The 25638-nt window shown below is 38.5% G+C and overlaps 1 protein-coding gene across 1 annotated transcript in view; it reads right to left on the bottom strand.

Moving 5' to 3' along the window:
• The window catches only part of LOC126335913 (Down syndrome cell adhesion molecule-like protein Dscam2), a 217596-nt gene that overhangs the window by 22883 nt on the left and 169075 nt on the right, over positions 1-25638 (bottom strand). Inside the window, exons 18-20 of the mRNA XM_049999387.1 lie at positions 17576-17761; positions 12252-12545; positions 11766-11942 (exon numbers count right to left, since the gene is read on the bottom strand). Coding sequence (XP_049855344.1) covers positions 11766-11942; positions 12252-12545; positions 17576-17761 — 657 coding nt within the window. The remainder of the gene's footprint in view (positions 1-11765; positions 11943-12251; positions 12546-17575; positions 17762-25638) is intronic.

Raw genomic sequence — 25638 nt, 5'->3', positions numbered from 1 at the left:
AATTAGGACTAAAATTCCATCGTTTCTTCTGAAATTGCACAGCATTCTTTTAGAATTAACTATATTAAAGAAAGAACCCATGCCACACCTAATTTTATGTGTATATTTTTATAATGTATATGAATAAAAAATCAATTGCCACATGTATAAATATCATCACTTTAGAACGACTTGACCAATTTGGCTTATTCTTTATGTATTGTGTTCTAATTGTCAGCACAAGGTATTTATGAAAAAAATGTTTGGAAAATCCATTGGGAAAGTTGGAAATTTAGACAGTATTTTTTTAATGAAAATCTCAGTGAAATAAATGTAATGGTTTGTTTGACAGAACTGTCACACATTTTCATAGCAAAAAAATATTACTTTCAGGTTGACAGTTCTGCTGTTGCATGTTTTCATAACAACAAATTATGCACTGAAAATAGATATTTTATGAAAATAAATATGACAAACAGCAATATTTCAGTGTGTTGTCGGTGGTGATCATATCTTTGGTGTTTTGCAAAGACTGAACTGATGTCAGTTCATTGTAATTTGCCATGTTGCAAACATTTCATTGATTTCTGTTAATGGTTTATTTCTTTTGGGGGAAAAACTTCCACCAGTGAGGCATTGAAATATATCTCACCGTATACTCAATGCAGACAACAGAATGAGTGTTGACACAATAAAAGGAAACAGCATCGTATTGCTGTTAAAACTGACTGTGCAATCGGTTTTAACATAAAACAGGAAAGTTGTATTTATGACTTATCAGCTTATGACTAGAAAACTACCAGAAAATCTGAATCATCTGAAAGGGTAGACTGAAATTTTCACTCTTCAGCGGAGTATGCACTGATATGAAACTTTCTGGCAGATTAAAACTGTGTGGTCGACTGAGAGTCTCAGTCTTGGCACACAGTTTTTAAATCTGCCAGGAAGTTTCATCTGAAAGGATATTTGCAGATTAGAACCATGCAAAATGTTGTCACTGAAGCTACTGTTCTCACATATCCAACACATGTGAATGTCTCTCCCATACCCCACATACCAATGGTCCCAACCGATTTACCTATTCATTTTAACCAACTTCAGTTCCTAATTAAAGTTTCGTTTGCAAAATAAATAAACAAAGCTTACAGTCAGAGGGGATGGGGTTAGGTATGGTGGACAGAGAAAGAGGAGGAAATGAACATAGAGAGGAGGAGGAAGGAGATGGATAGAAAGGGGGGACAAGGACAATGACAGAGACAAGCAGACCTAGGTGATGTACAGAGAAAGGGAGGAGGAGATGGACAAAGAGAGATGGAAGTTAGGATGGACATCATAATGCGCCAACATTTTTTGTTAAGATTTTTTTGTTTCCCTTTATGTAATAGAGCCGGCTCAAATTAGTCTCGGCAAGAAAATGGATGTTTAAACTTTGTAAAAGATATGTTCTAACATGTATTCCTTTGGTGTTATAGTATCTAAAGACCAAGAGAAAAAGCTAACAGAAACCAGCTCGCAGTCAGAGATGCTCCATCACCAGAGCAGGTGGGTAACAGCGCGAGTAAACAATGTTACAACTACTGCAGCTGGCCACCAGAAATGTTACCAAAGGCCATGAAGAAAGATTTTAGCATATACAAGGGATAATTACTGTTGTAAGATTGTTTGAAAAATGCTCCTTAGTTCGATAGTGAGTGTCAGTTTAATGAGCACAGCGGATTGCAACATCCACTTCCCAAACATATGAGCAGTTGTGAAGCATTGACGGGTTCACTAGTGTTTTAAATATGCACCACAATTTTACTGTAGCATATACAGATAGCTTGAAACAATGAGATCCCCTTCATTGTTGAGTAGCCTTCCCCTACCGTGTCTTCAGGTTTCAACTTCTAAACAACCATTACAGCATTTAGTACTGAGCTGCATGTAACCCTGAAGGCACTGCAGCAGATGAGATGTCATCAGAAAAAGAAGTTTCTTATCTGTTCTGACTGCCTTAATGTGCTACAAGTGCTGCAGCTAATATCACCCAGAAAATAAAATATTCCAAAACATACATCTTTCCCTCCTTCCACTACAATGGAAGGAGAAATATGTATCATTCTTCTGGATACTAGAGCATTTAATAGTTCATGGAAATAAGCTCACAGATACAAAAGTGAAAGGTGTCTGCAGGAAACTCAGTGTCACAGTGTCACGCAAAATGCTGTTCACTTGCAGGCTGTTATCTCACCATTGCGTCAGAAATCCATGCTGCTGTGGAAGTAGGAGGCAGCTGCCAGTGATGCGCAATAAGCCATAGTCGTGGAAACCAACTATATGGCTGTGGTGTACATCCCACAAGTTCACTCACCAGGACTGAAATCATCCTGTCTCTATCCTGGACACTTTGCATTAATGTGTGGCTTCATCTTGCAGTAGGTGGACAACCGTACTCCCTTCCCACTCAGTCTATCATACTTCTGGCATATGAATCATCATATACAACATTTTAACTGTGTGTGTTTTATATTTTGACCAGTGGGTAGCAGTAAAGCTAGAGGGGGACGTGTCCTCTGTTACGATGAGATAACTTTAGCAAAACTTTTAAAAAGCTGTTAATTGTCTAGACTCCAGCTTAAGTTAGTCAGTCAGACTGTTTAGTGTATTGTAGACAGGATGGCTCATCTTCTTTCTGTATCAAATTCTATACATACATGAAAAAAAGTTTTGTATCACCTCGGTTCCCAGAGTTCCAGAACCTGTACAGAAAATTGGAATAGAGATCAACATAAACATTATTTCCATCCTTTTTATTGCTAAAGAAAAACACATTTCATATTGTACCACCACGCAGACTTTCAGAGGTGCTGGTCCAGATTGCTGTAAACACCGGTACCTCTAATATTCAGTAGAATGTCCTCTTGGATTGATGCATACGTGTGTTTATTGTTGTATACTATCCAGAAGTTCAGCAAGGCACTGTTGGTCCAGATTGTCCTACTTCTCAATGGCTATTCAGCATAGATCCCTCAGAGTTGTTGGTGGGTCATGTCATCCATAAACAGCCCTTTTCAATCTATCCCAGAGATGTTTGATAAGGTTCATGTCTGAAGAACACGCTGATCACTCTAGTCGAGCGATGTCATTATTCTGGAGGAAGTCATTCACAAGATGTGCCCAATGGGGGCACGAATTGTCGTCCATGAAGATGAATGCCTCGCCAATATGCTGCCAATATGGTTGCGCTATTGGTTGGAGGATGGCATTCATGTATCATACAGCCATTATGGCGCCTTCCATGACCATCAGCAGCATATGTTGGCCCTACATAATGCCACCCCAAAACAGCAAGGAACCTCCACCTTGCTGGACTCGCTGGACAGTGTATGTAAGGCATACTGACTGACTGGGTTGCCTCCAAACATGTCTCCAATGATTGTCTGGTTGAAAGCATATGCAACACTCATTGTTGAAGAGAATGTGATGCCAATTCTTAGCGGCCCATTTGGCATGTTTTTGGGTCCATCTGCACTGTGCTGCATAGTGTCATGGTTGCAAAGATGGACCTAGCCATGGATTTCAGGACTGAAGTTGCACATCATACAGCCTATTGCATCCAGTTTGAGTCGTAACATGATTTCCTGTGGCTGCACAAAAAGCATTATTCAACATGGTGGCATAGCTATCAGGGTTTCTCCGAGCCATAATCCGTAGGTAGCGGACATCAATTGCAGTAGTAGCCCTTTGGCGGTCTGAGCGAGGCATGTTTCTCTGTATTTTCTCTGTATTTTCTGCATGTCTGAACAACATCGCTTTGGTTCACTCCAAGGTGCCTGGACACTTCCCTTTGTGGCACAGAGTAACAATGTGGATGTGATCAAACCACAGTATTGACCATCTAGCCATGGTTGAACTACAGACAACATAAGCCATGTACCTTCTTCCTGGTGGCTGGTGGAATGACTGGAACTGATTGGCTGTTGGATCCCCTCCATCTAATAGGTGCTGCTCATGTATGGTTGTTTACATCTTTTGGCAGGTATGGTGACATCTCTGAACGGTCAAAGGGTCTGTGTCTGTGATACAATATCCACAGTCAACGTCTATCTTCAGGAGTTCTGGGAACCGGGGTGATGTAAAACTTCGATGTTTGTATTATTACTATTGATATGTGAAATTTATCATTCATTATTTAACTCTGTATGAAAGAATTGTAAATTATGTGCCTACTGACAATAAAACCATGTTATTATCAAAATCACAATTTTAGCAACTTATAATAACATATTTACGAGTTTGCAATTAGTGAAAACAAAGTTGTCAAATTGAAAAGAATACTACTGTGACTTCTGTACTGCTGTTATTTTCATATTAAATTAATGAGTAGATTTTCTAAAAATACAGTGTGTAATGTCATAAGTAAGTATTAAAATAGGAAACAGCTCAGTAGATGATCATCTTCAACATGGTTCTTCAGGGTTGCCGCAGGTTCTGGAAATCAAGGAATACCAGGGAATTTCAAACAAATTTGAAAAAAAAGCTGGAAATATCTCGTTTTTGCCTCAGTAGATGAAATGGTTTGTTTACTGAGTTGTCATGCATCGTTGAGTTGAGTACATGTGCCACTTCCCTACTCTCTCTTTCTTACTGCTTCTCCCCTTCCTACCATTCCCCTGAGCTTGGAATCAGTGCTGCCACCACTTTTTGCCACTACCCTAACTGCTGCCAATGAGAGGCAGTGAGGTGTGAGGAGCAGTTTGTTTGGATCTGATTCTCAGAAATTGTCGATACTGCAGCTGGAGATGGCTGTTGTGTGTGCAGGAGTTGTGCCTAAGTGACTGCATGAATGTGTGAGTGCTCTTGTTTTCTGATAAAAGCTATGGCCGAAAATTTAGTTGTGAGAGTGTGATTGTCTTCTCTACGTGCCTGTCTGTGGTTCAGTGACCCTTTTTATGGTGAGTTGCTAGCTCTCCTCATTCATAGTGATTCTCAGAGTAGTTTTGCAAGTTATCTGTTGCATAGATTGATCACCACAGTCTCATTTCATCAACATGGTGTCTGTGGCATGTAGCTGTTCACATGATGGACTTCCACAATGGGCCAAAAACGCAGGCCATTTCTGCAAGTATCTCTAAAGGATTGGGCCTGTGATCTGAAGCCCCTCAATACCCACTAATGTGCAAGCCCTTCCCATTGGATCTAGTCTCACCGATCTGCCTGCAGGCCGGGTCTGTCTGTGTATGGTACAATGCAGCAGATTTTCCTGGTTTACCCAAGGACCCAAGCCTGCAGCGCTCCTCAGCAGGATGATAGATTTCAGAAATTGTGAATGTCTCACCACAAATACGTTGCAAGGTTTGGCATTTTATAGTAATTTTATTTATTCTAGTATATTTTGGCATTTTGAAAGTAGTTCAAATATTAGAAAGTATAGGCAATGGGAAGAAGAAACTTGTGCCAGTCGCTGGTGGTTTGTACACTATGTACTCAAATATTGCTTGAAGGAAAAATCACATAATGCCTGTGATATAATGGATGTAAGGCAGGTTAATAACTGACAGTAGTGAACATAACTTAGAAATAACTTTTTATTGGCAGTCACCTATATTGTTGGTTTACACAACTCGTCCCTACCTTATACATTTCTTTCACCAAATGTGTTTCACTTTATTACGTGGAGAGGGGAGGGGGGGCCCAACATTGGTGGTCTTAAAGAAACTTGTACACCATTTGGCTTGCTTTCTCGATCTAAAAACAGTTCATTATAAAAGATGTTGAAATGCTAAAACTTGCCTGGAAACCAGGGGAATTTCACTTGGGGATACTTGTGGCAACCCTGTTCTTAAAATGTTGGATATTAAGTATGTAACTCTGGCATTGAAGCCTCTGTAAATGGTAGTAATTAATATGATTAAGCAAATTATTGGCATTTTGCATTTTAAAAAGTAATTATTAAAAAATTAATAGGTTATTTTACAAATTTATTCACAGAAATTCAAATTACATTAAAATTTGTGTCAAACATTTTCCTTTTTGTTGTAGAACATACTGTTATTTAAGTTTTCATGAATATGTAATTTTTCTCCCCATGGACCTTGCCATTGGTGGGGAGGCTTGCGTGCCTCAGCGATACAGATGGCTGTACCGTAGGTGCAACCACAACAGAGGGGTATCTGTTGACAAGCCAGACAAACGTGTGGTTCCTGAAGAGGGGCAGCAGCCTTTTCAGTAGTTGCAAGGGCAACAGTCTGGATGATTTACTGATCTGGCCTTGTAACAATAACCAAAATGGCCTTGCTGTGCTGGTACTGCGAACGGCTGAAAGCAAGGGGAAACTATGGCCGTAATTTTTCCCGAGGGCATGCAGCTTTACTGTATGATTAAATGATGGTGGCGTCCTCTTGGGTAAAATATTCCGGAGGTAAAATAGTCTCCCATTCTAATCTCCGGGCGGGGACTACTCAAGAGGAAGTCGTTATCAGGAGAAAGAAAACTGGCGTTCTACGGATCGGAGCGTGGAATGTCAGATCCCTTAATCGGGCAGGTAGGGTAGAAAATTTAAAAAGGGAAATGGATAGGTTAAAGTTAGATATAGTGGGAATTAGTGAAGTTCGGTGGCAGGAGGAACAAGACTTCTGGTCAGGTGGCTACAGGGTTATAAACACAAAATCAAATAGGGGTAATGCAGGAGTAGGTTTAGTAATGAATAGGAAAATAGGGATGCGGGTAAGCTACTACAAACAGCATAGTTAACGCATTATTGTGGCCAAGATCGATACGAAGCCCACACCTACTACAGTAGTACAAGTTTATATGCCAACTAGCTCTGCAGATGACGAAGAAATTGAAGAAATGTATGAGCAAATAAAAGAAATTATTCAGATAGTGAAGGGTGACGAAAATTTAATAGTCATGGGTGACTGGAATTCGGTAGTAGGAAAAGGGAGAGAAGGAAACGTAGTAGGTGAATATGGATTGGGGCTAAGAAATGAAAGAGGAAGCCGCCTGGTAGAATTTTGCACAGAGTATAACTTAATCATAGCTAACACTTGGCTCAAGAATCATAAAAGAAGGCTGTGTACATGGAAGAAGCCTGGAGATACTGACAGGTTTCAGATAGATTATACAATGGTAAAAGAGAGATTTAGGAACCAGGTTTTAAATTGTAATACATTTCCAGGGGCAGATGTGGCCTCCGACCACAACCTATTGGTTATGACCTGGAGATTAAAACTGAAGAAACTGCAAAAAAGGTGGGAATTTAAAGAGATGGGACCTGGATAAACTGAAAGAAACAGAGATGTACAGAATTTCAGGTAGAGCATAAGGGAACAATTGACAGAAATGGGGAAAAGAAATACAGTAGAAGAAGAATGGGTAGCTTTGAGGGATGGAGTAGTGAAGGCAGCAGAGGATCAAGTAGGTAAAAAGACGAGGGCTAGTAGAAATCCTTGGGTAACAGAAGAAATATTGAATTTAACTGATGAAAGGAGAAAATATAAAAATACAGTAAATGAAGCAGGCAAAAAGGAATACAAACGTCTCAAAAATGAGACCGACAGGAAGGATGTAGAGGCTTACTTCACTAGGGGTAAGATAGATACGGCCTACAGGAAAATTAAAGAGACCTTTGGAGATAAGAGAACCACTTGTATGAACATCAAGAGCTCAGATTGAAACCCAGTTCTAAGCAAAGAAGGGAAAGCAGAAAGGTGGAAGGAGTATATAGAGGGTCTATACAAGGGCGATGTACTTGAGGACAATATTATGGAAATGGAAGAGGATGTAGATGAAGATGAAATGGGAGATACGATATTGCGTGAAGAGTTTGACAGAGCACTGAAAGACCTAAGTCGAAACAAGGCCCCCGGAGTAGACAACATTCCATTGGAACTACTGACGGCCTTGGGAGAGCCAGTCCTGACAACACTCTACCATGTGGTGAGCAAGATGTATGAAACAGGCGAAATACCCTCAGACTTCAAGAATAATATAATAATTCCAATCCCAAAGAAAGCAGGTGTTGACAGATGTGAAAATTACCGAACAATCAGCTGCAAAATACTAACACGAACTCTTTACAGACGAATGGAAAAACTAGTAGAAGCTGACCTCAGGGAAGATCAGTTTGGATACCGTAGAAACACTGGAACACGTGAGGCAATACTGACCTTACAACTTATCTTAGAAGAAAGAATAAGGAAAGGCAAACCTACGTTTCTAGCATTTGTAGACTTAGAGAAAGCTTTTGACAATGTTGACTGGGATACTCTCTTTCAAATTCTGAAGGTGGCAGGGGTAAAATACAGGGAGAGAAAGGCTATTTACAATTTGTACAGAAACCAGATGGCAGTTATAAGAGTTGAGGGACATGAAAAGGAAGCAGTGGTTGAGAAGGGAGTGAGAAAGGGTTGTAGTCTCTCCCTGATGTTATTCACTCTGTATATTGAGCAAGCAGTGAAGGAAACAAAAGAAAAATTCGGAGTAGGTATTAAAATACATGGAGAAGAAATAAAAATCTTGAGATTCGCCGATGACATTCTGATTCTGTCAGAGACAGCAAAGGACTTGGAAGAGCAGTTGAACGGAATGGATAGTGTCTTGAAAGGAGGATATAAGATGAACATCAACAAAAGCAAAATGAAGATAATGGAGTGTAGTCGAATTAAGTCGGGTGATGCTGAGGGAATTAGATTAGGAAATGAGACACTTAAAGTAGTAAAGGAGTTTTGTTGTTTGGGGAGCAAAATAACTGATGATGGTCGAAGTAGAGAGGATATAAAATGTAGACTGGCAATGGCAAGGAAAGTGTTTCTGAAGAAGAGAAATTTGTTAACATAGAGTATAGATTTAAGTGTCAGGAAGTCATTTCTGAAAGTATTTGTATGGAGTGTAGCCATGTATGGAAGTGAAACATGGACGATAAATAGTTTGGACAAGAAGAGAATAGAAACTTTCGAAATGAGGTGCTACAGAAGAATGCTGAAGATTAGATGGGTAGATCACATAACTAATGAGGAAGTATTGAATAGGATTGGGGAGAAGAGAAGTTTGTGGCACAACTTGACCAGAAGAAGGGATCGGTTGGTAGGACATGTTCTGAGGCATCAAGGGATCACCAATTTAGTATTGGAGGGCAGCGTGGAGGGTAAAAATCGTAGAGGGAGACCAAGAGATGAATATACTAAGCAGATTTAGAAGAATGTAGGTTGCAGTAGGTACTGGGAGATGAAGAAACTTGCACAGGATAGAGCAGCATGGAGAGCTGCATCAAACCAGTCTCAGGGCTGAAGACAACAACAACAACAACAACAACAACAACATTGTAACATTACCAGTGAACCAAAATCACACTGTGTTTCGCATCATAAATTTCTATGTTTGTATATAAGGGGAGTGCAAGGCCAGCAGGTTGTGGTATGTCTTTCTTGTCTTTGATTAGAATTGATGATTGTGAAAAATTATGAATGTATTTTCTGCATCTAGAAAGAATAAACTGGAAAATATATAGAAATATTGTCAGGATGTTGTTTTATGATAGAAAACCATGGGCCTGGTACTTCCATGTGGGTGCTAGATGTGAAGGCTATTTTTGTTCTAAAGACATCTCACTAACTAATAGTGTGTGTCGATATGTCTTGGTTGATTAATATTTTTGAAAAAAAAAAAATTTAACTCATTGAGGAAACAATCAAGTATTAATGTTATGGTGCCCACACACACTTAGAAACTTCAGAAAAATATTTTATTTTTATTCTAGCACAGGTTTCTGTATTCATGTGAACCACATTCATCTCATCAGTTTTTAGTACGAGCAAAAGACTGTGATTCCACATGCCCAAACAATCATAATCATCATCGTTAGGTCAGTGACATCTATCTGTTGCAAAGTCCAAGAATATATTATGAGTTTAAACTCAGTGACATGTACTGAATAAAACTTGTGTTTTTAAACATTCCTGAAACAATAATCTTGTGAAACCCAGCTTACTTTGAATCTTCATGAAAGATTAAAACCTTTTTCCAGACTGGGGTGTGAACTTGAATTTTAGTCTCAGTTGCACAATTTTAATTTGTCAGAAAGGGATATTACAACAACACGATTTTCATTTCCGTAATCGCCTCATTCCTGTACGTTCACAGATTTTTACAGCTGCAGTCAGTCTCTGTAACATTCTTCTGAATTGGTCAACCCTTCATACTGCAATACAATGAACCAAATGTTTGACCACTGCTGCAAGTGGTCTTCATTAAGGCATGTAACACAACTAAATCCATGCAATTTTAACGTAATGCCTTTATTTTATTTGTAAATCCCTTATGTTTCCTAAGTCTTGCCTTTTCCTTTCCTTCTCTAAATGCTATTTTCCTTTCATCGAATATTCTAGACCACTGCACAGGCTTTCAGATTCTTGCAGTGAAATAGTCAAATCAGTTCAAATACAAACAATGCAAAAGCATTGGTTAAATGTGAGTGGCATAGCATGCTTTGGTTTAGCAATAGCTGCAGAATTCAGTGTTCTGAATTAAAGTGACAGCTAGGCCAAGCTATTGGGTGTTGTAAGATCATACCAAAGGTCACAAATGGCAATAATTAGGCTAGCAAATATTGTTATTATAATCCCTCTGTTATATAGGCCTTCTTGACCGTATTCAGAATGGACAGTAAGTTCTGGGACCACGAAACATGAAATCAGTGGAGCGTATTATTACTGTTATGACTGTTGTGTGTAAGTTATGCACTGTGTCTATTATTTTCAAGAGAACTGCTAAGTTTTTGTGATCCAGGTCTATAATAGTCATGAATACTAATTAAATTAAGCTCTACACTATGTGTAGATTGCTCAGTAGTATTCAAGCTGCACTTAAGGCAAGAGGGCATGGAAGGGGGGGGGGGGGGGGTGGAGATCAACAAGCACCTTCATGTCCTTAGAGTATTCATTATCATCAGACCATTCTGACACAATTAAGGAGCAGTGGATGCTGCATTATCTCGCTGAAGGAGCAGATAACCTGCTGGATGCTGAGAACAAACGAATGAATGCACATGGCGATACAGTAGGTTCCTGTACCATTTGCTGGTGAGGGATGATGAGAGACCTCTATAGGGCCACAGTTAACACAGTATAAATCTCCCCCACATGAGAAGATCACAACCATCTGCCTAAAAAGATACTTCATGGTGAGCAGAATGCATTTCCTTGTTTGATTAATGACATATTTATGTCCTTGCATTGGAATGTAATATGAATAAGGAGACTTTCTACTTTACTTCAGGCAGCCAATTGTTGTGTTCCCGCACTCATCCTAATCTCTGTGTCCGTGGGGGAAGGGGGTGAGGGTTGAAGATGACTTCTTTAGCCTGCAGTGCTAAAGTAGGTATGGATGATATAGCTAATCACTAGTTGCTGCTCTCAAGGTTTGAACTGACAAGTGGCATGTCTCTCTGGTGTTAAAATTCAAGAAACCGAATACATCTCAAATGATCAACCTATTGTTGCCCCTCATCAAAGCAGCCACTGTTCATTGCTTACATGATTTTAGAATTGGAGTGTCCCATCTGCCAAGAAAGTGTGATCTGGCCATGATATCATCCATACTGGTCATCCATTGCTTGACCTACATACCAATGGCCAAATCATGGTCATGACAGTCACATGTTTTAGCAAACTGTTCAATTCACCAATACAAGAAGAGCATTCTTGGACACTTTTGTATCTTTAATTCAATAGGTAAAAAACATTTACAGCAAAAATTGAACTGAACATAAATACTCTTTTCTACAAGAGATGAAATGTCTATCTTACCTCCATACTTGTTGGCTAAATATGTTTCATGCTTCTTCTTCATGTACAAGAAAAATCCCAGACTGGAAACTCCTACAATAATTAGGCTGGCTACTGTTGTTATTATAATCCCTATGTTGCTATATAGGCCTTCTTGACCATATTCAGAATGGACAATAAGCTCTGGGGCCACGAAACCTGAAATTAGTGGAGCACGTAATTAGTGTTATGACTGTTGTGTGTAAGTCATGCACTTGGAATATGTTCATTACTACTCATTTCAACTGTTTTACCACAGACTAAATTCTACTTGTGAGGTGTGCTTGGATTTTGTCTTAAATGCTTATAATTTTAAGTTGAAATATTTTTCATGCACATAAATTTTCTTTTCAGTTGATAATGACTTCAGCACATAAACAATATTTTCGTTGGTAGATATATTTGGTAATTATAGCAATTTATATATGTAAAACTACACTTGTGGTATTATTCTACACAATACCTTACCTCCTGAATGTGTAAGGGTCACGAAATCATATGTGGAAACAGTAGAGCCGGCACTGTTGTGTGCTGTCATACGAAGAGTATACCATGTCTCAGGGTTTAGATCAAGTACAAAATATTCTCTTTGTTCAGCTTTTAGGTTATTTGATACAAGTGTCCAGTCAGTTCCATGTTTCAATCTGTACTCCACAACAAAAGATGTTATGGGACAGCCACCATCCCTCCATGAAGTAATATTCAAAGCAATTGATGTTGAATTCACATGTATAAGATCAAAGTTACTGGGAGCAACTGGTGCTGTAATAGAAATGAATCAGTTCCCATTAATATCACAAATTTATACAGAGGAATCATTTCTTTTTGTGTGTGTTGTTGACAACCAAGCAATAAAAGTAGCAGTAACATTTTTTTACACTGTATTGCCCATGTAGTATTCACTGCATAGTAGATGAAATTGCATTGCCAAGATGTTTCAAGGTGTCACAAAAGGAAATCCAATTTGATACTGATCTGAGGAAAATGTTTGATTCTTTAACAAGTTCCAAATGTTTTCACAGAATAAATCTACAAGCAATAGAGGCACTCAAATAAGAACATCTCATACTCAGAATGAAATACTTGGGTACTGTAAAACTCTTCTGATATTTCAAGTTCTGCACTGATTTTCCTGCTAACCTGTTTTATCACACACTACTGTCTGGAAAGGAAATGACATGTTGTTATGTAACAAAAGGCAACTTTTTTATGTGAGCATTACTATTGTACATTTCTTCAGCGTGGGGTCACAAAGAATGAAGACAATAGAGAAGAGGAGAAGGAAGCACGAAACATAGCTTTATTACCATATGTTCTAGGTGTCACTGATCAGGTGGGTTAAATTCTCAAATGAGCAGGCATCAAGTCACTGTGTGTCATTTACTGCTCACATATTTAGCTAAATATGGGTTAATTTAAGCTAGCAAAGATTTTCAGTACTTTGCTGCCACACCATCATGACCAGAAAATTACTATTTTCTGTGATTTAATGATTTTATTATTTGTTTACTTGTATCCTTCAAGTGTTCTTAATGTATATACTGCTACCTAGAGGGTCTACCTTTGTAAATCTAGTGAAGTCTGTACATTATTGATTATTTGTAGTCACTGTACTATCTGCCATCATGAAGAATAACTGCCGAAGTGCATAACATCTCTTTTCTTTGGCTATTCATGATGCTTTAACATAAAAATGTTTAATATTAATGTAGGCTTCTACAGCCATTGTCACAGTCAGTAAATTTTCTTGTGTGTTTGTGACTGGATTGTCAATATGTAAAATTGCCAACGTTTCGGTCACTAGTGCAAGTGACCTTCTTCAGGGTGCTTTTGTTCACTGCTGAAACTTTGTTTCTTATATACCAGCAGATGTAGATGTTATCTAATTCTGGTAGGCTGGTAAAGATGAAGGGTAGGGATGTTAGAAGTTCTTTATTGGTGTTTTTCTTATTTATTTTCATGGGTGGAAACCAGACATTTTGATTGGTTTTTGCACTACTGCTTGTGGTTGGTGGGAATTGGTGAATGGAAAACCAGGCAGTAGTCATGACATTGTGTTTTTTCCCTGCTTTCTAGCACTGGCTGAGGCGCTGGTACTCTATATATCTGTGGCCACAGCAGTCTCCCACATGCCTGTGTGTATTGCTCCATGTGAGCTGTCATCCTGTAACGCTGTTATTGCTGGCAGCCGAGATATCGGAAGTCAGTACCCATCTTCTCTGTTCATGTTGGCAAGTCGCTTGGCTGTGTCTATTTCCTCTCTAATCTTCTTCTTGAAAGGAAGAGGCTGTTTTGCCAGTACATGAGCTTCACCAAAATCAATCTGGTTGCCGCACTCACCCTGGTGTTCTGCCACTGCTGATTTGGTGTGTTGTCTTAGTCAGATATGTCTTTTGTGTTCAGATATCCAGGAGCATGTAGTTTGTCAACTGTATGTTTCATTGTGGGAAGAGCATCTTTTATTCTATTGCAGCTTCAGTAAATTACCTTGATGCCTGCTCGTTTGAGAATTTTGCCCACCTGATCAGTGACACCTAGAACATATGGTAATAAAGCTATGTTTCGTGCTTCCTTCTGCTCTCCTCTATTGCCTTCATTCTTTGTTGCCATAGCTTTTTCTATTAGTTTCATCCCATAACCATTGGCACCAAAAATGGACTTGAGGTTTTGTAGTTCACACTTTAGATGTTCCTTATCGCTGATCATGTGAGCCCTCTTGGTTCAAGGGTGCAGGGTGGATTTCTTCCTCATAGCGTGATGATTTGAAATAGGTGGTCGTTAAACATCGGCAGGCTATATCATAGATATCGATTGTCATGCGTTGCTCTAAGATGTTTGTGGTGTCATGTATGGGTGTATTCCTGAATAAAAACTTCACACCGAAGCTAACTGTCAGCTTTGTGGCTAAGATATACTTTACATTTAAAAGTTCTATAAAATTGGTGAAGTCCTTTGTGTGACTCACAAAATGTTGGAGCTTTGGGACCAATTCCTTTGCTAGACTGTACATTGGTGAATTAATGGTGCCCACAGTCAGTCATAAAGGAATGGTCTCTTTATGAATCTTCACACCAGATATCCGTGGTGCCTGTGGAATAAGTCTGCCTGTGGGATAAGTCTTCTGGCCATGTCAAAATTCATTCTAGGTTGCTTTAGCAGTGCTTGCATTGATTTAATTATCTTGGCTGTTGGATCTCCCTTAAGCTTCTTATAAATGGGTTCATTCAGGAGATCCTCCTCTCTTTTGCTATAATCTTCAGTGTCCAACACATTAGGCACATTTCCCTTGTCTGCTCATATTATTACTAAATGAGAGCTGTTCTTCAGTTCTGCAATAGCATGATGTTCCTCCTTTCTGATATTTTGTTTTGGGAGGCTTTGCGAGAGTCAAAACCCATACCATTTCTTGTCTAATCTTCTCTGCCTCAGCTTGTGGTAGATGATGAATCGAAGCCTCAACAGATTCAATGATATCTTCTTTTGGAACTCGTTTTGGTGCAACTACAAAATTCATCCCTTTAGCCAGAATTTGTATGGCTGCCTCGCTAAATACGTGGCTGTAGAGGTTAACCACCATTTGTCGTGTGTCCAGCATTAGTCCTTCCTCGGTGGTTTTCTGCTGAAGTTTGTCGAACTCCTCATCTGATGGATGGCAGTGCTATCACTCAACCTTGTGGCCTGTTGAAAGATTAACGTGTCAACCTTCTCCCTGTCATACATGTCTAGCTTTCCAACAAGGAAGAGGTGCAGTTGGCAAACTTTCCTGTTGTTTGTGTTGAGACTTTCTTGAATGTGGCGGATCCTTTCCCATAACAAAACCTTGCTGGCTTGTACACAGATATTCTTCATCTTGTTCAATTTTGCATGGGATGTCAGCCTTAAGAATTTTGACACTACACTGGTGTCCATGCATCTCTTCAAAAAAGCAACATCATTCAGCAGTTTACCTCTTCTTAATCACAGCGTTTCCAACTACCTGATGTTTCCATAGACTACCTGCCCATATAGTTTGGTTAAATATAAACATAGGCTTCTGCGCCCATTGTCACAGTTAATAAAATTTTTCTGGGCTTGTGATCATATTGTCAATATGTCGAAGAAACATCGCTCTGCTACCATATGTACAAGGTGTCATTGAACGGATATGCAAAATTATCTGCCAATTTTCTGAAGCAGCAACAGAATGAAAAATGTTCTTCACACAGCGAAAGGTGTAGTTGACAAACTAAATGTTCCAGGAGTTTACAAAATTAGGTGCGGATGTGGATTAGCGTATGTAGGCAAGACCAGGTGACCTGTTAGCACACAGATATCTAAACACAAAAGAAAAAACACAAAGAAAATACACCAAGTCAGCAGTAGCAGAACACCAAGATGAGTGCAGCAAACAGATTGATTTTGGTGAAGGTCACATACTGGTGAAGCAGCCTCTTACTTTCAGGAGAAAGATTAGAAAGGTAATAGAAATAGCCAAGCGAACTGCCAACATGATCAGAGAAGATGGGTACCGACTTCCGACATCTTAGCTGCCAGCAATAACAGCATTATGGGATGACAGCTCATGACGCAGAAGACCACAGCAGCTGCAGGTACATAGAGTACTGCCACACCTTAGTCAGTGCTAGAAAACAGGAAAACAGTGCCACATTACAACTGCTGCCTGGTTTTCCATTCGTCAATTACCACCAATGGGTAGCAGTAATTCAAACACTAATCAAAACATTGGGTTTCCACCAATGAAAAGTAATAATAAAAACATCAATAAAGAACTTCTAACATCCCTCCCCTTCATCCTTACTGGCCCATCAGATTCAGATAACAGCCACATCTACAGGTATGTAAGAAACAAAGTTTCAGCAGTGAACAAAAACACCCTGAAAAAGGTCACTTACAAAAGTGACTGAATTGTTGATAGTTTTACATTTTGACAATGTGGTCACAAACCAAGAAAACTTTTATTGACTATAAAAATGTTAATTGAATATCGGTGTCTGTGGTCTCATTCTGATATTACCTCTCCAGCTGCTCCACAGTTTAATTCAGAAAAATGGTTCTCATTTTATCACCTTTGTTTGTGGCACACAGTGTTTTGGTTTAATATTAAGATTCTTTTATACCCATTTCTGTTATAATCTATATTCACCGGTCTTGATGAGAAACTAGATTCAAAACAATGGGATATATTTAAGTAGACTTAACTTGACAGGATGTTTCACACTCATTAACATGCTGTCCAGCTCAAGCAGACATTTTAATATTATTTCATTATGTAACTAACTGAAGAACAATAACTTTGAAACAAGTATTTAAGTGTAGTTTTAGTGTGACCTTTTGTCTCTGTTGGGAGTGTTGCTACAGAGCATAAACCAAAGCTTACAAATTCTTGATTCTTATGAAAATCAAAATTAAAGTCCCCACTTAAAATGACTTTACAATTATTTTAGAAAAGTCTTGTTCAAAAATCCCCATGGTGCATAATGGAGCTTAAAAAATTTGCTGTCTTTGACTTGTAGACTGTTAAGAGTACCAACTTGTATGTTTACTAGTGTGAGATACTTCATCTGTTAAGATCTAGGATCTGGGACATGGAATCCATTTTGGACACATCAAACTTCAATGCTTTTGGAGATGAAGTCAGATTCAAAAGAAGACCAACAGGTTGAAACCACATGATGCTTTAATTAATTATGTGGAGACATTTTAAGAAATGTGTGTTTGCCTGAAGTGGGTATCTATTCTTCTTGAAAAACACTCATATTCAATAATCAGAGTAGTTTGAGAAGATAACATACCAGCTCCTTGAGTGTGTAGAGACACAATTGGTGTCGGAGAACTTTTCCCTAGTTGATTGAATGCCTGAAGATAGAGCTGGTGTCTCGTTCCACACTGTAGACCCCTGACAGTATAGCTTGTTTCATGTGCTGGTATACTGATCTGCTCCCATTCTCCAAATTCTCTCTTGAAGTGAAGATAATAACCTGAAAACTATCACTGCTATAAAAGCTAAAATCATTTCTTCAGTCTTAGAATTAAAGAAACTTTATTGTCACATTTTTCCTTCTTTTACATTAAATGGCCTTTTCCTTTACAAACAAAGCAAATATGAAATGGTAAATAAAGTTAACTGTACCAAATTCTGAATTTTCTATGTAATACAAAATTCCCAACTTTGACATATACAAAAAAAAGCCTTAAAAATGTCATGTGTAGGTGAGAATACCATACACAAACGAACAGAAAACTTCATATCAAACATGTGAAAATACACCCCTTCCCCCCCCAACTCTCTCTCTCTCTCTCTCTCTCTCTCTCCCTCTCTCCCTTTCTTCTCTCTTTTAGAGAGAGTCTGTATGACAATTCAATAATTTTCTTAATCCCATTGTTCTGTTTATCATATCTATTTGGTAAATTTTTGGTGCAACAGTTCACTGAGTGAGGTTATTATTTACTTAACATTTTAAGTACAATATTTCTAACTTCCTTCACTTTAAAAGTGATAGGTAGCTGAACAAAGATACACATTTCTACATAAAACTAAAGTACACAAAACAAAAGGACAACCACTAAGCTATAGCGTATTTCCGTGCAGCACAGTAACAATAGGAAAAAGCATTTTTTAGCACTAGCTATTTTTCAGGCACAGGGTTGTGCTTTTGGGTGTCTGTAGGGTTGTGTATGTGAATGTGTGTACTATTGCTGGAAAAAGAGCTAGTGCTTGGAAGATAGTGTGAATAATCTTAACCGGTAAGTGTTATGGCACTCCATGCATCTGTCTGCTATAGGTGACTGGTTGTGTTATTATTATAAAACTGAAGTATGCTTTATGGTTAGCTGCTTTTATATGCATGATCAAGAGGGACGCCTATTATTATTTAAAATTTTAAACAGTTTGAAATAAATAGACATTAACAAATGGTTAAATGCATCCGTATTCATCTCTTGGTCTTCCACATTGTTAACCTTCACGTTTCCCTCCAATACTAAATTCGTGGTCCCTTGATGCCTCAGAACATGTCCTACCAACCGATCGCTTCTTCTAGTCAAGTTGTGACACAAATTCCTCTTCTCCCCAATTCCATTCAGAACCTCCTCATTAGGTATGTGATCTACCCACCTAATCTTCAGTATTCTTCTGTAGCACCACATTTTGAAAGCTACTATTCTCTTCTTGTCTAAACTAGTTATCGTTCATGTTTCACTTCCATACATGGCTACACTCCATACAAATACTTTCAGAAAAGACTTCATTACAATTAAATCTTACCCAATGTTAACAAATTTCTCTCTTTTCAGAAACATTTTCCTTGCCATAGCCAATCTACATTTTATATCCTCTCTATTTCAACCACCATCAGTTATTTTGATCCCCAAATAGCAAAACTTGTTTACTACTTTGAGTGTCTTATTTCCTAATTTAATTCCTTCATCATTGCTGGATTTAATTACACTACATTCCCTTCATCCTCATTTTGCTTTTGTTAATGTTCATCTTTCATCCCCCTTTCAAGACACTATCCATTCTACTCAGCTGCTCTTCCAGGTCCTTTGCTGTCTCTGACAGAATAACAATGTCATCAGCGAACCTCAGAGTTTTTATTTCTTCTCCATGGATTTTAATACCTACTCCGAATTTATCTTTTGTGTCCTTCACTGGTTGCTCAATATACAGATTGAATAACATCGGTGAGAGGCTACAACCCTGTCTTACTCCCTTCCCAACCACTGCTTCCCTTTCATGTCCCTCAACTCTTATAACTGCCATCTGGTTTCTGCACAAATTGTAAATAGCCTTTCGCTCCCTGTATTTTACCCATGCCACCTTTAGAATTTGAAAGAGAGTATTCCAGTCAACATTGTCAAAAGCTTTCTCTAAGTCTACAAATGCTACAAACGTAGGTTTGCCTTTCCTTATTCTTTCTTCTAAGATAAGTCGTAAGGTCAGTATTGATCTTCCCCGAGGTCGGCATCTACTAGTTTTTCCATTCGTCTGTGAAGAATTCATGTTAGTATTTTGCAGCTGTGGCTTATTAATCTGATTGTTTGGTAATTTTCACATCTGTCAACACCTGCTTTCTTTGGGATTGGAATTATTATATTCTTCTTGAAGTCTGAGGGTATTTCACCTGTTTCATACATCTTGCTCACCAGATGGTAGAGTTTTGTCAGGACTGGCTCTCCCAAGGCCGTCAGTAGTTCCAGTGGAATGTTGTCTACTCCGGGGGCCTTATTTCGACTCAGGTCTTTCAGTGCTCTGTCAAACTCTTCACGCAGTATCGTATCTCCCATTTCATCTTCATCTACATTCTCTTCCATTTCCATAATATTGTCCTCAAGTACATTACCCTTGTATAGACCCTCTATATACTCCTTCCACCTTTCTGCTTTCCCTTCTTTGCTTAGAACTGGATTTCCATCTGAGATCTTGATGTTCATACAAATGGTTCTCTTATCTCCAAAGGTCTCTTTAATTTTCCTGTAGGCAGTATCTATCTTACCCCTAGTGAGCTAAGCTTCTACATCCTTACATTTGTCCTCTAGCCATCCCTGCTTAGCCATTTTACGCTTCCTGTCGATCTCATTTTTCAGACGTTTGCATTCCTTTTTGCCTGCTTCATTTATTGCATTTTTATATTTTCTCCTTTCATCAATTAAATTCAATATTACTTCTGTTACCCAAGGATTTCTGCTAGCCCTCATCTTTTTACCTACTTGATCCACTGCTGCCTTCACTACTTCATCCCTCAAAGCTACCCATTCTTCTTCTACTGTATTTCTTTCCCACATTCCTGTCAATTGTTCCCTTATGCTCTCCCTGAAACTCTGTACAACCTCTGGTTCTTTCAGTTTATCCGGTCCCATCTCCTTAAATTCCCACCTTTTTGCAGTTTCTTCAGTTTTAATCTACAGTTCATAACCAATAGATTGTGGTTAGACTCCACATCTGCCACTGGAAATGTCTTACAATTTAAAACCTGGTTCCTAAATCTCTGTCTTACCATTATATAATCTATCTGATACCTTTTAGTATCTCCAGGGTTCTTCCATGTGTGCAACCTTCTTCCATGATTCTTAAACCAAGAGTTAGCTATGATTAAGTTATGCTCTGTGCAAAATTCTACCAGGCGGCTTCCTCTTTCATTTCTTAGACCCAATCCATATTCACCTACTACGTTTCCTTTTCTCCCTTTTCCAACTACCGAATTCCAGTCACCCATGACTATTAAATTTTCATCTCCCTTCATTATCTTAATGATTTCTTTTATTTCATCATACATTTCTTCAATTTCTTCGTCATGCATAGCTAGTTGGCTTATAAACTTGTACTACTGTAGTAGTACTCAGTCTAGAGGTTGAATAAAATTGGGGGTAGGCTTCAACCCTGTCTAACTACCTTCTCAATCACTGCTTCCCTTTCATGGCCCTCGATTCTTATAACTGCCATCTGGTTTCTGTACAAATTGTTAATAGCCTTTTGTTGCCTGTAGTTTACACTGATCACTCTTAGAATTTGAAAGAGAGTATTCCAGTCAACATTGTCAAAAGCTTTTCCTAAGTCTACAAATGCTAGAAATATGGGTTTACCTTTCCTTAACCTATCTTCTAAGATAAGTCGTAGGGTCTGTATTGCCTCATGTGTTGCAACATTTCTATGGAATCCAAACTGATCTTCCCTGAGGTCAGCTTCCACCAGTTTTCCATATGTTTGTAAAGAATTCATGTCAGTATTTTGTAACCATGACTTATTAAACTTATAGTTCAGTAATTTTCACTACTGTCAACACCTGCTATCTTTGGGATTGGAATTATTATATTCTTCTTGAAGTGTGAAGGTATTCTGCCTGTCTCATTCATGTTGCTCACCAAATGGAAGAGCTTTGTCATGGCTGGCTCTCCCAAAGCTATCAGTAGTTCTAATGAAATGTTGTCTAGTCCCAGGGCCTTGTTTCGACTTACTCTGTCAAATTTTTCTTGCAGTATAACATCTCCCATTTCATCGTCATGTATGTTCTCTTCCATTTCCATAATATTGCCCTCAAGTACATCACCCTTGTATAGACCCTCTATATATGCCTTCCACCTTTCTGTTTTCCCTTCATTGCTTAGGGCTAGTTTTCCATCCAAGCTCTTGATATTCATACAGGTTGTTCTCTTTTCTCCAAAGGTCTCTTTAATTTTCCTGTAAGCTGTATTTATCTTATATCTAGTGATATATGTGTTTACATCCTTACATTTGTCTCTAGCCAGCCCAGCTGAGTCATTTTGCACTTCCTGTTGATCTCATTTTTTAGATGTATGCATTCCTTTTCACCTTCATTTATAGCATTTTTATAGTTTTTTCTTTCATCAATTAAATTCAACATCTCTGCCATTACCCAAGGATTTCTACTAGCCCTCATCTTTTTACCTACTTCATCCTCTGCTGCCTTCTCTATTTCATCTCTCAAAGCTACCCATTCTTCTTCTACTGTATTTCTTTCCCCTGTTCTTGTCAACAGTTCCCTAGTACTCTCTTTGAAACTCTCCACAATCTCTGGTTCTTTCAGTTTATCCAGGTCCCACCTCCTTAAATTCCCATATTTTTGCAATTTCTTCTGTTTTAATCAACAGTTCATAACCAATAAATTGTGGTTGGAGTCCAAATCTGCCCCTGGAAATGTCCCAACCCATGTATGCTGGAAAATCAACACAAAATAGTTCTGCAATATGATAATGAACTGTTAGTTCTATATGCCATTTTCAAGAAGTTAGAAAGAACCCGTGGAACATGTGCTGGTGCAGATGGATTTGTGATTTAGTTTTCAACTGTCCTCTTCCTTGATATAAGAGGTGACCAGAGGCAAAATACAATAATGATAATATGAAATGTGGTTCACATTCCAGAATTTTGCCATGCAAACTTATATGTCTGATTAGACAACAGTCACATATACATCTACAATTATACTCTGCAAGCCACCCAACGGTGTGTGGCTGAGAGCACTTTATATGCCACTGTCATTACCTCCATTTCCTGTTCCAGTTGGGTATGGTTCGCAGGAAGAACGACTCCTGGAAAGCCTCCGTGCACACTCGAATCTCTCTAATTTTACATTCATGGTCTCCTTGAGAGGTATAATTAGGGGGAAGCAATATATTCGATACCTCATCCAGAAATGCACACTCTCAAAACCTGGATAGCAGGCTACACTGCAATGCAGAGCGCCTCTCTTGCAGAGTCTGCCACTTGAGTTTGCTGAACATCTCCATAATGCTATCACACTTAACAGAGAACACTGTGATGAAACACGCCGCTCTTCTTTAGATCTTCTCTATCTCCTCTGTCAACCTGACCAGGTACGGATCCCACACTGATGAGCAATAGTCAAGTATAGGTCGAATGAGTGTTTTGTAAGCCACCTCCTTTGTTGATGGACTACATTTTCTAAGGACTCTCACAATGAATCTCAACCTGGCATCCGCCTTACCAACAATTAATTTTATATGATCATTTCACTTCAAATTGTTCTGTATGCATACTCCCAGATATTTTACAGAAGTAACTGCTACCAGTGTTTGTTCTGCTGTCCTATAATCATACAATAAAGGATCCTTCTTTCTATGTCTTCGCAATATATTACATTTGTCTATGTTAAGGGTCATTTGCTACTCCCTGCACTGAGTGCCTATCTGCTGCAGATCTTCCTGCATTTCACTGCAGTTTTCTAATTCTGCAACTTTTCTGTATACTACAACATCATCTGCGAAAAGCCACATGGAACTTCCGACACTATCTACTAGGTCATTTATATATATTGTGAAAAGCAATGGTCCCATAACACTCCCCTGTGGCACACCAGAGGTTACTTTAATGTCTGTAGACGTCTCTACATTGAGAACAACATACTGTGTTCTGTTTGCTAAAAACTCTTCAACGGAGCCACACAGCTGGTCTGATATTCTATAGGCCCTTACTTTGTTTATCAGGTGACAGTGCGGAACTGTATTGAATGCATTCCGGAAGCCAAGGAAAATGGCATCTATCTGGGAGCCTGTGTCTAATATTTTCTGGGTATCATGTACAAATAAAGTGAGTTGGGTCTCACACGATCGCTGTTTCCGGAATCCATGTTGACTCCTACAGAGTAAATTTTGGGTTTCCAGAAATGACATGATACGTGAGCAAAAAACATGTTCTAAAATTCTACAACAGATCGATGTCAGAGATATAGGCCTATAGTGTGCATGAGGTGTGTGTGTGTGTGTGTGTGTGTGTGTGTGTGTGTGTGTGTGTGTGTGTGTGTTTTCTCCTGTCTTTTCTAAAGAATATTTTTTGCCCAAAAGCTCAGTGTGTAACAGTCTTTTCATTATGTTTGTCTGCAACTCAATGTATCATCTTTATGGTGAGTATCAATCTATCTGTTTCATAACTGTGTTGATATGCAACCTGGACTTTCCATATCTCCCATTATCTGGCTCTGCCAACCATGGTACCTTTTGTTATACTGAGTAACTGTAGCTGTACCACAACTATGTAGTGTGTAACAATTAGGAAATGGGGTTGTTCTAATAGAAACATCTATATTATTTGTAACCAAGCAATTATAAAATGAGAAATAGCATAGTAATTATCAAATTGTTTCCAAGATTTACATCACACTAAATTTTAACACAGGCATTGTTTACTTTAGAAATCAAAGGGAATTGATGTGAGCAATTGAAATATAAATAATAAGAAAAAAAAACTTTTAGAAAAGTGAGAATTTTGTGAAAGGAGTAAATGGTATTCTGTAGAAAACTGCCACTTTTATGCTAACTTTCAGTTTTTCTGTGTTGCTTTAAGATATAAACATCAGTTTTGTTAGTCTTAATATGAGACACTTATGTCTAAAGTAAATCCACAAGTAGCTAGTGGAATATGCAACGAAGATTTGCAGGTAGTAACAACATTTACACTCTTTACCATACATTTATGTTAACCTTTCCATCAGTCATACAGTCTAGAATAAAGATTGTTTATCATTTGTAGAAGAGAAGAAAATTCAGGAGTAAGAGCAATGAAGTAAGCTCAAAAATTCCTTTTTTTAAAATTAATTTGATTGTGGTGTTGAAAAGAAAAGTATATGTTTCAGACTAAATAGTGCCAGAAGAAGGTTGCACTAGTATTTTTCTCTGTAAGTGAACATGATAATGGTAAACATCCAGTTACAGTTCCCCTAACCATTTCTTCTTGTGGGAGATTTCAATGGTCATAATGCACTTTGGGGTGTGATACCAACTGAGTCAAGGATCAATTTCACACGCTCATACTGTGAGAGAAGCAGTGTCTTTGAAATGAGTTTTTTCCTTCTCGATCTGAACATCAGATAGAGGCTCATTAGAACAGTCCACATGATATTCAGCTCATTGGTTGTTTCTGATCAATGAACATAGCAATCAAACCCAGTCAGGACACATAACAAGTAAGACCTGCCATGTTGTTGATGCACATATTCCATACCAACATGTTAGATGAAGAGGCAACCTGTCTCATTGTGAAATGGTGAGTGTCACCCTGCAGTAGAGATCAAGAATATCAGACTTTTTTGAACCCCAGTTGTCTGTAAAGTCTCTAATAGCTTTTCAAATTAAAATTGCAGACATATAACAACAAAAGGGGTAAATAAAAGATCATGATAAATGTTTTGGTCTTAATTAATGATTGAGCTGGGTGCACAAAGGCACAGAAACCATCAGTAATACTGTAGACAGCAATAGCATGTTTTAATTTGTTACTGTGCTGCAAAAGTTTGTTTACAAACAACACTGGAGACATTACTTTGACAAAGACACAGTGTTTATCACTTGAATTATCAGTGAGAATTGCAGTATGGGATAC

This window comes from Schistocerca gregaria, chromosome 2 (assembly GCF_023897955.1).
Source record: "Schistocerca gregaria isolate iqSchGreg1 chromosome 2, iqSchGreg1.2, whole genome shotgun sequence".
Classification (NCBI taxonomy): domain Eukaryota; kingdom Metazoa; phylum Arthropoda; class Insecta; order Orthoptera; family Acrididae; genus Schistocerca; species Schistocerca gregaria.
This window is presented reverse-complemented; position numbering and strand designations above follow the sequence as displayed.